The sequence below is a fragment of the Erithacus rubecula genome (genome assembly GCF_903797595.1).
Source record: "Erithacus rubecula genome assembly, chromosome: 3".
Taxonomy (NCBI): Eukaryota; Metazoa; Chordata; class Aves; order Passeriformes; family Muscicapidae; genus Erithacus; species Erithacus rubecula.
In genome coordinates, this window is record NC_136689.1 from 54,890,868 (window position 1) to 54,903,420 (window position 12,553).

The 12,553-nt window shown below is 38.2% G+C and overlaps 1 protein-coding gene across 4 annotated transcripts in view; it reads left to right on the forward strand.

The window, feature by feature from the left end:
* Positions 1–12,553, forward strand: part of TNS3 (tensin 3) — a 210,003-nt gene that overhangs the window by 115,859 nt on the left and 81,591 nt on the right. For 3 of the 4 annotated variants that reach the window (XM_079301977.1, XM_079301979.1, XM_079301980.1), the window contains 5 exons: positions 1,282–1,346; positions 5,133–5,216; positions 7,504–7,616; positions 9,202–9,262; positions 9,416–9,491. In XM_079301977.1, the coding sequence (XP_079158103.1) occupies positions 1,282–1,346; positions 5,133–5,216; positions 7,504–7,616; positions 9,202–9,262; positions 9,416–9,491 (399 nt within the window). The remainder of the gene's footprint in view (positions 1–1,281; positions 1,347–5,132; positions 5,217–7,503; positions 7,617–9,201; positions 9,263–9,415; positions 9,492–12,553) is intronic. The other variant, XM_079301978.1, reaches the window with a different exon arrangement.

The following is a 12,553-nucleotide window of genomic DNA, read 5'->3' on the forward strand; positions in this document are numbered from 1 at the left end:
GCTGCATCCTTCTAAGGTCACTGTTACTTTTTGTAAATGTATTTAGAAGCTTGAGGTTTTTCCAGCTTGATGGAAAACTCTGCATGTTCTGTGAATTTTGTTGCTGGATAAGGATGGGCACTGTATCACAGATCATTTCTGTAGATTGTGTAGATGGTTGTAGGAAATGAAGTCATTAAGGGCCTTCTGGATACATTTATAAGGTTTTAATTGACAGCATCATTGCAGTGCCTTAGAGCAAAGCCACCAGTGTGCTGTGTTGCTTCCTCCTGCTTGCTCACAATAAACAGAAATAAAGAAAAACCTTAGTTAAATTTGGAAAAAATTAATTTAGAGCTGGGTTGGTAGCTGTGCTCGTGACACTTGAGGCAAACCTATCTCTGTAATACTGGCAGATGTTACTCTAAACTAAATTATGGTAGTAATGGGATGGAAACTTCTCTTCAAGTCAGGCTGTATGGTCTCCAGTCCCAAATTTCTTCCAGGCAGAGTGTCATTATTCTGTGAAACACTTAAAATCTTACTAGTTGCAGGAATGCAGCCAGGAGAATGGCCCATACATGGGGCAAAAGAAAAGGGAACAAAATATTTCTAGGTATGTAATCATATACAAATTGATAATGTGTATTCTTGATTAATGCCTAACACAAGTTTTCAGCCACAGATAGTTACAGCCTATCAGCTGAGAGGCTGATACTATTTTGAAATCTGTGAGAATTAATAATTGCTAGTTAAATTTTTAACAAGCATAAATTTGACAAATTTGCATTTGTGATGTAAATTATTTACAAATACATTTAAAAAATGTTCCATAGAATATCAGTTACTATTAATCTCAGGTGTTGGGGAGATAAAAATGTGAAAACCTGCCAGAAAGGCCTGTTCTTTCTAAAATAGGTGTTTTATAGCATTTCATCCTGGGAATTGCAACATTGTCTAGACTTGTTGTGAACAATCTCTAAAAAAAATAATACAAAATTAGAGTAGTTTGAACAATTTTTTTTCTTTTTTCTCAGTTAATTCATCTTAATTGGTAAGATTTGACAGGCATCCACACAGAAATCCTTCTTAGTGTTTTTTCTTTATGCCATTTGTCAGCCAATTTGCATTGACAGATAAGCTGCTGCCCATTATTTCCACCTTTCCCTCAAGACAGGGTGCATGAGCAAAAGGACTCTGAATCTCTTGCCTTCAAATTGTATTTAGTATGGGTCTTAAATGAAATAATGCCCAATAATGTAATACATAATATAAGTTATCATTCCCTTTTTCCTAATACAGGGAGGAAAAGGAAGGATAGGTGTAGTCATATCATCGTATATGCACTTTACCAATGTTTCTGCAAGGTAAGTGTGAATAATGTATGTTGTGAGTTCTTTTGCAATAAATGTTGGGAAAAATGCCTTTTAGTTGATTACTGTGTGTCAGCTTACTGTTTGTCAGGTTTTCTTCTCAAAGAGTTTTGTAGCATGTCTTTCTTAACAGAGTCTTATTTCATGATAGTGTTCTTGTAATCCTGCTTCCAACAGGAGACTGGATTGGGTGACAGCCTAAGGTCCCTTTGAAACTGAGATTTTATTGGTTTGCAGAAAACTTTTCTAAAGGATGTTTTCAGATGAATGGTAGAATATGCTAGAAACCATTTTTATGTAATGATATTATCTTTATTCTATTAAAACCTTAAAACCTTATTAAAATCTATTTGCCACATCCATCGAGTGGCATCTTGAAATGGTGAGAAGTTTTCCTTAAGTACTTAAGCAAAACTGTTATTAGAATCTGGAAACAGTGTTTGAACAGGGAATTCTTAGACATTGATCCAAGTGCAGAATGAAGTGTAAGAAGTATTCTAGACTTTATTTTGCAGTCAGTTTGAACAGTAAGTGTCTATTACTTGGTTTTAATTTTTTATTTTGGAGTGCTTAAATTATGAAATGACAATTGACAATTTATACCAAAAAAGATGCAATTTGATAAATGGTCTCAAAAAGAATGAAGTGCATTTTGGAGATTTTTGTAGGGTTTCTAATAACATTGTTTTCCATTGAGTTTTTTTTATTCATACACATACGTAAAAGTAATAAAATAAGAATATACTCTGAATGCCATGGTTAAATCAAATTTGGTCCTGAATTTACACCAGCCTGTTAGTAGTAGATTTGATCCACTACTGTATTTGATGGGAATCTTGAAACATTAGATGTTGCTGGCAAATTCCTCATGGGTGTCAGTCAAACTAGAATACTGGTAAATAATCTGTGTTCATTGGAGTAAACCAAATTTATAAGTAATTATGGACCAAGAAACTAAGTGCATTGTGTACACCAATAGGTGTTGTAAAAACCACTTGCTTCAGTGATTGCTCCAATTTCATATTTTGTTGAGAAGTATTGTGAATGATGAAAACTGTCAAATGAGGGTAGGGCAGTTGTTGTGGTGTAATTTTAGTATTATGTCATCCTTAAAGGTGGTATCTGGCTATAAATACATTTTGATAACACCATTACAGTCACTTTCAAGTATTGTTTTGTTAGGCACAGCAATGAAATATATTACATTTTACCCAAGACGAAGTCGTGATTGATTCTTCCAGTGGAGTTGCTGGAGGGGAGGGAGCTTTGAAGCCCTCTTTAACTTTTTGGATATCTGGCAGCTGCTATCCAAAACTTAACTTTTTTGTGTAAGAATGAGGTTGGGAGTTTCCCAGCTAGGATTTGTATATCCCTAGCATTATCAAGACTCTTGAAAATAGTACACAGCAGCCTTGCAGAAGCAGAAATTACTGCAGGTGATGCTGTTAAGAGTGCCATCTACTGTGTCTGAAATGGTACTTAGAAGAGCTTGAAGCTGTTCACACTAAAGAAAGTTCTGAATTGTCAGCATGCATAGGTGTCCTAGTTGTGGCCAGAACAGGTTTAATTTTTTCAGCATGCTTGAGGGAGCATGGCCAGTACCCAGAGTTTATTCTGTACCACCTCATGCCATTGCTGGATAGGGGGAAGGAGATCCTTCAAGGGAGAAGGGGTCCCTTCTGGTTGAGAAAGTGTGGCAGAGGGAGCCATCCAGCACTGTCTATTGTTGGGGGTTTCCACAGTGAGCAATAATAAGGTTTCCTTTCTCCTACCCTCTGTCATTAGTATTGTTGTTTTTACTGTTCATTTTCTTATCTCATTCCTTTGTCCAATAAATTTTTCTCATTCAAAGATCCAAATCTGTGATCTTTGCCTTTGTACCTCCAATTCTCCTCTCCATCCCACTGCAGGGGAAGGGGAGAGCAGGGAGAGAGCAAGCAGCAGTGTGATTTGAAGAGCATTAGTAAGAGCACTAAATTTGGGAATTCCATTCCTGAACTATGGCAACATGCCAGAAAAATCTAGGCTTAGTGAAATCCTGTGAATTTAGGCTTAGCATCTCTGCTGTAAAGACAAGCTAAGGATTAGGATTGGGGTTGTTAGTCTGAAAGAAGAGTAGGCTCCAAGGAGACCTTCTGGTGGTCCTCCAGTACCTAAAGGAACCCTACAAGATGGGTGGAGTGGGACTTTTTCAAAGTAAGGCAGTTATTGGACAAGGGGGCAATGGCTATAGACTGAAGGAGGGTAGATTTAGATTAGATATTAAATATAAAGGATAAATTCTTTACTGTCAGAGTGGTGAGACACTGGAACAGTTTGTCAAAAGAAGGATGTGGATGCTGCATTTCTGGAAGTGCTCAAGGCCAAGGTGGATGGGTCCTTGAGTAACCTGGTCTGGTGACAGGTGTCCTGCCCATGGCAGGAGACTTGGAGTAAGATGGTCTTTAAGGTTGTTTCCAAGATAAACCATTCTATGATTCTATGAAAAATCCTTGTTGATGCCATCCCCTTTTACTTACATGTTGTAATATCAAATTTAATGAGGTCAAACAGCTCTTTCAAATTGTAGGTAAACTCTATTTTAATAAGCATTTTGCTTGTTAAAGCAGTTTTAGGAATGGGCTGCTTAAATTCTGGATGGCAGTGTGGGTGAAGATGTATGAAGATGGATTGGATGAGAAAGAGGTTTTGGGTCAAGAATATTTGAAGTACACACTATGTAATTTTTAACAGTTGTGAAGAAAAGGCTTGACTTTATAGCCTGATCCAGCACCCTGTCAAGACAATTGGCATCTTCTGATTAATTTTTGAGAAGGCATAAATTTCATTTTTATCCTTATATGCATATGTGTACTTTGCACAATTTTTTTTCCTCTGAACTCTTTTAGGTTGAACTAGTTGTAGAATTTTAAAGTTGAGATTCTGGTGTATTTTTATATTTTGGAATTTCCCAATTTTTTATGTTCTGATGTAAATTAAAACTACAAACTACATCTATTATGAGACATTGCTTTTATCTGGAATAGATATAAAAGAATCACCATAGCATGTTGCTTTACATATGTGATTAACAGCATTCTTACTGACTTTTGGCACTTTTTCTTTTTCTTTTTTTTTTCTGTAGTCTCTTGCCTTCTTCACCCAAAAAAACCCACATAAGAGCCCTTATGGATAGACAATAGAGGAGAATGTTTTGGGGTTTTTTTAGTATGTTGCTCCTTGATTGTGTGTTTGAAGAGTTTGTGGTTGTCTGATGTAAAATAGTTGTTTTTCAAAGGCAGTCTCTTCCTTGATGGTTCAGGGTACAGGAAACAAAGGCTGAATGAATTATTGTCTGCTTAAATGAACTTCTATCCTGGTACTCCAGTTCTTTCTGAAAAGGAAAATAAATTTGTATTTTATAGAGAGAACTCCCCAGTGGCTCAACATTCAAGAAGTTATGGCGAGTATCCTCCTTTGGGGGCCTGTACTATTTGGTTTTGCCAAAGTTTTTTGCATTGTGATTTCAACGTATTCATGCAATTCAGTTAATTGAATAAGGAAGTAGATGCTTTCCTCAGGAAGGAAACTATCTTAAGGTGTTGAATGAGAAGGTGTCAGTGGAATAAACATCATTGTTCACAGTTACCAATTTACTAGACTTGCTAGTTAGGTGCTTCTTTTTTTTATTTTTCTTCCCTCCTTTTTTTCTTCCAAATATTTTTGCATATTTAAAGCAGTAACCTGTTGAATTTTCAAGATAACAGTGAAGCAGAATAACATGTGTCTCTTTCTTGACAGTGCTGATCAGGCTCTAGACAGATTTGCTATGAAGAAATTCTTTGATGATAAAGTTTCAGCTTTAATGCAGCCGTCCCAAAGAAGGTATTCAATTTGTTCCTAATTTATATAAGTAGGAAATCTCATTATTATCTTCTGCTCCCATCCCTTACTCCCTCCCCAGCTACATGAAGGCTATTTCCAGAAGATCATCCAGTGCTTTCTGAACTCTCAACACTTTATTTTATTTTAATATTCCTTGATTGATGAGATCTCTCTCAGTTCCTGCATGTGGTCCCAGATAGGCAGGACTTTTGTATCCCAGTGTTGTCTAAATGGATTCTTACCGCATTGTTTGTTAACAAAGAGATGTCACAATCTTGATTGTTCCAGGATAACAATAAACTCATTTTTTCTGTGGCATAATGGTGAGTTTGGAAACTTTACTGATTAGTGTGCAATAAAGATCTTTTTACTATTTGTTTAGAGGATCTGCAGATTACACATTTGCCCCATCCCCATGCCATTAAGTGTTTGTCAAAACATGCAATATTCATTATGTTTATCTAGATGAATTACATTTTCAGTCTGCTTGTGTGACAAAGGTTGAGTTAGGATTCAAAGTAATAAACACTTTGGAAAGTGAGTAGTTTTGGGGTTCACTCTGTACCTTGTTTTGATGAAGGATTCAGTGCCAAAAGAGACTGATATCCATCAGACAAGTAATTGTGATATAGGGGAATCTCTTTTAGAAATGTAAAATATCATCTGGGTTTGATTTGGTAATTACTGTTTATTTTTTTGTCTAAATCCATGTGAATGCAGTAGGTTGTTTAGAAGTTGTTTGAAGTGTAAGAGTTTATTAATAACTCAAACATAAAACTCAGTAGCAGCAACTAGTGTAAGGTGTTTGGTTCTGTTAATCTCTAAATAAAAATTTACCTGTTACTTTTTTAACTCAATAGGTGACATGCACAGCTCCTTTTAACTTTAAAAATAGTAACACAACATTCCATTGAAATAAACTTTGACCTTTTTTTGTTTCATTTTTAAGCTTGCATATATGTGCATTGCATTTCTATAATAAGGATTTGAGAATGCTGCCTACTAGACAGAGAAGAGTGAACCATAGCAGCAAAAGGGAAGAGGTATTGTTAATCTTCCCATCCAGAAGCCCTAAGCACTAAGCATATTTCAGTGAGAGCCAGAAACCCCCACAACAGCCTGTGAATTGTGCATCAGGGCAGTTTTTCAGCCATGTTGACAGGAAGCTTCAGTAGCTACTAACTTAAGTGAACTGTGTGTAAGCCCTAAAGCTAGACATTAAATAGGTATAAATGGTTGCATCTGTCTTTCCTACACCCCTTTCAAGGACACTTGCTTAGTTCTTCTGGGGTTAACTGCGTGGGGAGGGCCTCATAGATACTCAGTTTGCTTCTTCACTGATGAAGTTAACATCTTTGCTCACCAGTACTGAACTTGTGCTGCTCTTGCCATCTTCCAGACACATACACTTACTTTGGAATGTTATTTCTCATGAGATCAGAGGTGGTTTTCCAAACTGTTTGTCAGAACTGTTCTCCCTAATCTCACCTCTCCTACCTTTGCCTGGCCTAGCAGTGGCCACTAGTTTTATTCCAGTGAAAGGAAAGACAAATCTCTTAATATTTGTGGATAATTAATGAGATCTATGCATGAAGGTGAAAAAGAGGTGATTTTTCTCTAAACTTTCCTGAGAATAAAGTTAAATGAAGGTTTTCTCATAGGCGTGGAAGAAAAAGGGACTCAAAGGCAGTGGAAAAATTAAAGACACTGCAGTAATGTTTACTTGCATGTATTTGCTCATGAGCTTGTGATCAAACCACATATTAACTCACAGAAGTAGAATAATTTTCACATTGCTGTGGTAGTTTTCCTCTTGTTTAGTGCTGAATGGGATCACCTCTCATTATGGAGATGTTGTTTGACTGCATTGCCCTTAGCATTAGCATCCTGACAAGGGCACTTGCTCTTGTTTTAATGAAGATAGCCTCACTGTAAATTGGATGGGACCCATATCATTCTGCTGTGAAAGACATTTAAGACTACAGTTGTAACTAGGACTGTATACCAAAACAATTGACTTTACTGTCTCTTCTACTTAGTTTCTTGCTTAGAGTAGTAATGTAAATAACTAAAATATATCAACAATAGCAATGTAACAGCCATGGATTTAATACAGTGGTAAATATAAGTGTCTTTTCATGCTGTTTTGTGGAGATTATTGTTTTGGAGTTATGTACATTGTCACAGTGCTATTCATTACCCATAATCTGGAATTACCATTGTGTAAATAATGTATTTCCCTGGTATTAGTGGTTTTATATAATTCAGATAAACTTTTTCTTTTCAGATATGTGCAGTTCTTAAGTGGCCTTCTATCTGGATCTGTGAAAATGAATGCAACCCCTCTTTTCCTGCACTATGTTATCCTTCATGGCATCCCAAACTTAGATGCTGGGGGAGGTAAACTACCTAACTTTTCCTATTCAGGTGTAGGATCAAAGTCTTGTTTCATTTTGGAACTTTCTAGAAAGCCTGCATGAATGTCAAAATAGAATTAATACCTTCTTGATATCCATCCAAATATTCCCAATAAAGTAACCAGAAGAGAAGCATTCTAAGAGTAAAAATTGGAGCATGTGAAATCAATATCTTGTTCTTTGTTAGGTGAATAGTTGATGCTATTTATGTCTGCCTATCTCTGAACAGTCATGGTCCCTGTTACTGCAAATGGTCTGAGAACCTGGTCAGGTTTCACAGTCATATCCTCTTTGTTTTGGGAAATGATTGTAAATATAATCTGTTTTCTGTTTTGAGATTGGATTTTGTGTGGAAAAGCTGTCTGGATAGGGTGTACTTACATAATTACACATAATCATTCAGTTTGGAAAAGGACCTCCAAGTTCATTGAGTCCAACCTTTGACCCATCATCACTAAGTGCCATATCCAGTCATTTCTTGAACACCCACAGGGTTGGTGAATCTAGTATTTCCCTGGGCATTCCATTCTAATGTTTAGCAACACTTTCAGTGAAAAATTTCTTCCTGCTGTCCAAAAGAAACCATCTCTGCACAGCTTGAGGGAGGCTATGTCCTCTTACCATATCATTGCCCAGCAGAAGAGGCTGACTCCCACCTTGCTACAATCTCCCTTCAGGCAGGGAGTGATAAAGTCTCCCTGAGACTCCTTTTCTCCAGGTTAAACAACTGGCTGCTTTGAGCTCTCCTTATAGGACATGTGTGGAGGCTCTTCACCAGCTCCCTTGACCTTTTCTGGACACACTGCTGCACTTCAGTGTCTTTCTTGAAGTGAGTGGCTCAGAACTGAACACAGCAGTTGAGGTGTGGCCTCACCAGTGCATCTAACGTGGCTTTAAAATTAAAATGATAAAATGAGATGATGTGCTAGAGCACAGTAAATGAATCCAACTTTTATGGTCGGACTTGATGAACTTAGAGGTCTTAATGATTTTATGATTATGTAACAGTTTTGTGTTGCTGCATTTTTATTATCTGAAGGTTAAATAGCACTGGTCTTTTGTAATACAATCAGCATGAATTTACAATTATTATATTGTCATTTTTGTTTAGTCTGATTTTCTTTCTAAAATAACTTCTTTAGTCAAGTTAGAGTATTGTTTGCTGTAGATTGAAATTCAAGGGCCTTATTAATTTTGAAACAAAACTGAAGATCAAATAATTTGTTTATTTTGAAAATGTCTTTATTTTTGTATTGGGTGTTTGTTTTCTTTTAGCCATTATCATTCTTTCTTTAATAATTTTATTTTCTTGCAGAATTTGTTTCCTTCCTTACTAGAATCCTCTAAAGTCCCTCCCTATTGAAATCTAAACTAGTCTGCAATACAATACAATGCAATACAATAAAATGCCTTTTAGCCAGTTTGGCTTTGAAGGGTATTTTGATGGTCCACCATTGCCACTGGTGTGCCCTTCTGCTCATTCTGGGTGTGCATGAAACTTCCCAGTTGTAATTGTTTTCCTGTATATCAATATTAAAAAACACCCTTTTTTGTTGGCTTCTTTTCAGCCTGTCGGCCTTTTTTGAAGTTATACCAGGCTATGCAACCAGTTTATACATCTGGAATATAGTAAGTTGTAAGCATTTTCCATTATGTTTGAATTTAGGTTTTAATTTTCATTATTGCAGAACTACATGGCCTTTTTTTAGTTTTGTTTGTAGGTTTCTTGTTTGTTTTGTGTTTTTGCGTATTTAAACCATGTATTTTTTTTCTCCTGTCAAGTAGCATAGGGTCAGAAAATCAAAGTCGAATCTGCATTGCTATAGACCCTGCCCAGCTTTTGAAGGGAGATATTATGGTGAGTTAATTGTATGGAATGAAAATCTATTGACATGGTATTTAGTTTACAGTCTCTGACTTGTTTTGCGTTCTTGTAAAAAAAATTATTGGATGAAATGCCTGGCGTTACTACAGAATAATTTAGTCACCATCTTGTCTTTCATGGGAATAAAAACTCTTGTAAAACTCAAACAAGAAGGTTTTTAGGAGCAAAATGATTTCAAAACAATTACTCTGATCATTCTCAGTTTATAGCATCACCAAGTCCAGTAAGGCCTGTATTGTTCTTTTCTTTATAAAGATTACTGTGAGGATATATGTAATTTGGCATTAAAATATCTTGTCCTATAATTTGGCAGGCAGTATGCACAATTGTAAAACTGCCTGCTATAAAGAAAATACCTTAGTAGTTCTTAATTGTTCTGGCACTCAAAAAAGTGTGGTACCAAATAAGGGATAGATAATGTCTGAGGTCTGGCTGACATAGAGTTAAATTTTGCAGCAGCCAGATGGGGAATGGTTTGGACCTAAAGGTCATTTTGTGTCACCTTATGTCATTTTTCAGGGACTGGGGAAGGGCTTCCTGCCTGGTCATGTAGCACAATGGAGGGAGTGCTTGGGTATTGCTGGGGTTTCTGGGAGGTAGGGAGGAGGAAGAAGGGGAGAGGTCTGTGAGCAGTCATGTATGAACTGTCTGGGTTTTGTTTACTTGTACCTTCTGTCACTTTTATTGTTGCAGTTACTGTTTGTGTGTCCAGTTCTCCTCCAGCCTGCTGCGAGGGAGAGGGAGAAGGATAGTGATTGAGCAGTGTGTGTGGTTTGGAGTGTTTTAGTGGGAACAACAAATTGGAGAACACTATTCCTGCACCACAATAGTCTTATTTGGCATACAGTGTGAGGCATGAAGGGTTAGGATAGCAACAGGTCTGCCCAGAGTGGATTCAAACCAAATTTCATTAAAGCATTTTGTTGCATTAGGTCCAGAGCCACTGGTCACAGTGTTGCTTGGTTTGTCCATGTGGTGTGGTACCTAACTCTCATGACTATTTTTCAGATCAGGGAGAGGGATCAGGATTGTTTTATTGATGTACTCTGTGATACCAGCTTATGATGTGGTAACGTCAAGGACAATGTGGCTCATTTGGGATGTGTATTGAATGCTGCTCTCCTGCCCCTACTTCCAGCACTACCTTTGAGAGTCCATTAATAATCATACCCAGTTTGTGTGGGAAACAGGAGAGAATTATTTTCCCCAGCTTTTCACTTTTTCTCTTTCAAACCTGTTACAACAGTTTTTGAGAATTTTGAATTCCCCTTGGATATTTAGGAAAGCATGTTCTTGTGCTAGGTCTGCCAGCTCTCCTCAGTCTGGTCCACGCTATGTTTACAGTTACAGGAGATTTTTAGGAGAGTCTTTCAGAGATCTGCCCTGAGGGTTGGTCGTCATGAGTGGCATGGAAGGTAGGAGAAAATGGGCCAGCTTCTGAAGGACTATTCTGCTCCAGTGGTTTGTAAGTTCACCCCTGAACAACTACTTCAACCTCTGTTGAAGTGATAAAATGTGCAAAACAAGAAATGCTCTGTCCAGCAGTTCCAGAGAGGCATGAACTTCTGCAGTGTGCTGGGCTCTGGCTGTTATTTATTGGACATTACCAGACAGCACCCTCAGGGGGAAGGGTGGAAAGAAGTGAACAGGCACTGTGGCCACTCAAACTGCAGCTGAACATGTGCTGGTAGCAGTTGCCCCTGTACAGAAGAAGAAATCCAAGACTGAATTAGTTGGCATAATGGGGGATGAAGAGGCAGTAGGGCACTCCACAAGAGGAAGAAGCAGGGCCAGAGATAATCACCTGTTCCCTGTCCCTAGGTGAGCTATGAGATATGGATAAAGATTTCAGCCACCATCTGGGTAGCTGGTGATGTGGCTTGTCCCATGCTGGGATATTGTGGCCCATGATATGAAACCAGATGGTAATAAAGCCAGGCAACTGGGATCCCTGTTTTGGAATGTGTACATTGGGATTGGGAAGAGGACAGTGTCCCAGCCTCTAGAATGACTTCTGTCAAGTATAAGGAGTGTCTTGCATCTTAACAAGGGTGATCTGTTAGTGCACTGAGACAAGTGGAACATCATGGAGAAAGGTATCCAGGGCTTGAGAGAATTAGCTGTGCTGGAGGTACTTTATAAGGATTCAAATAATGAGCAGTTCTCTATAAATCCAGACAAAGTCCAGTGTACACAAACACCACATGTGGTGGAAGTTCCTAGGAAGTGCACCATCGCTGTTTACAAACTCATTGACAATGATGTCATGGAAAGCAGGTGAACAAAGAGTGGATGATTTGGTTACCAAACTGGCTATATGAGGAAAGTATGTCTTCCTCCCTATGGGCCTGCACCTTGTCTGTGGAGAGACTGTCCCAGGTCTCCTGTAATTTAAAGAGGACTACCAGGAATTTTAAGAAGTGTCCCATACCCTGCCAGTACAGACCAGTCTCTGCTATTAGCAAAAAACATTGTCCTGCTCAAGAGAGAGGGTACACTCCACAAAGTAATCTGTGGTTTTACCTGCATAACTGTGGAGAGAATATATGGAGGTGGGATGGAAAACCCACCTCTGTCCTAGAAGCACTGGTGTGTGAGTTCAGGGGAAGCACAACTACTGCAGGAAATTCTTCAAGGATATATCCTGCTCCAGTTTCTAGTGACTAAGTCCTCAGACAGAATAGAAGGACTGATGTTACTTCAGTGTTCTTGAAGGGACCTCCATATTTACAAGAAATGAACAACAAGTAGTGTTACCAGGAGTGGCCCTACTTTCAGCTGGGTGGAAGAAAGGGAAAGTCTGATTTATGGGACTATGTGGATCCCATCACATCCTGGCACATCAGACCCATATAAGTGTAAGATTTTAGTTGACACCAGCACACAATGCCCTGATGACATTGAGATATGTAGGGGCCTAATCTTCTGCTATTTCTTGGGTGACAGGTGACTGTACTGGAAGCTGTAGCAAGCCTGACTGGGAATGAATGGCAAAAACACCCAGCTGGGACTGGTCCAGAGACCCCATGCATTCT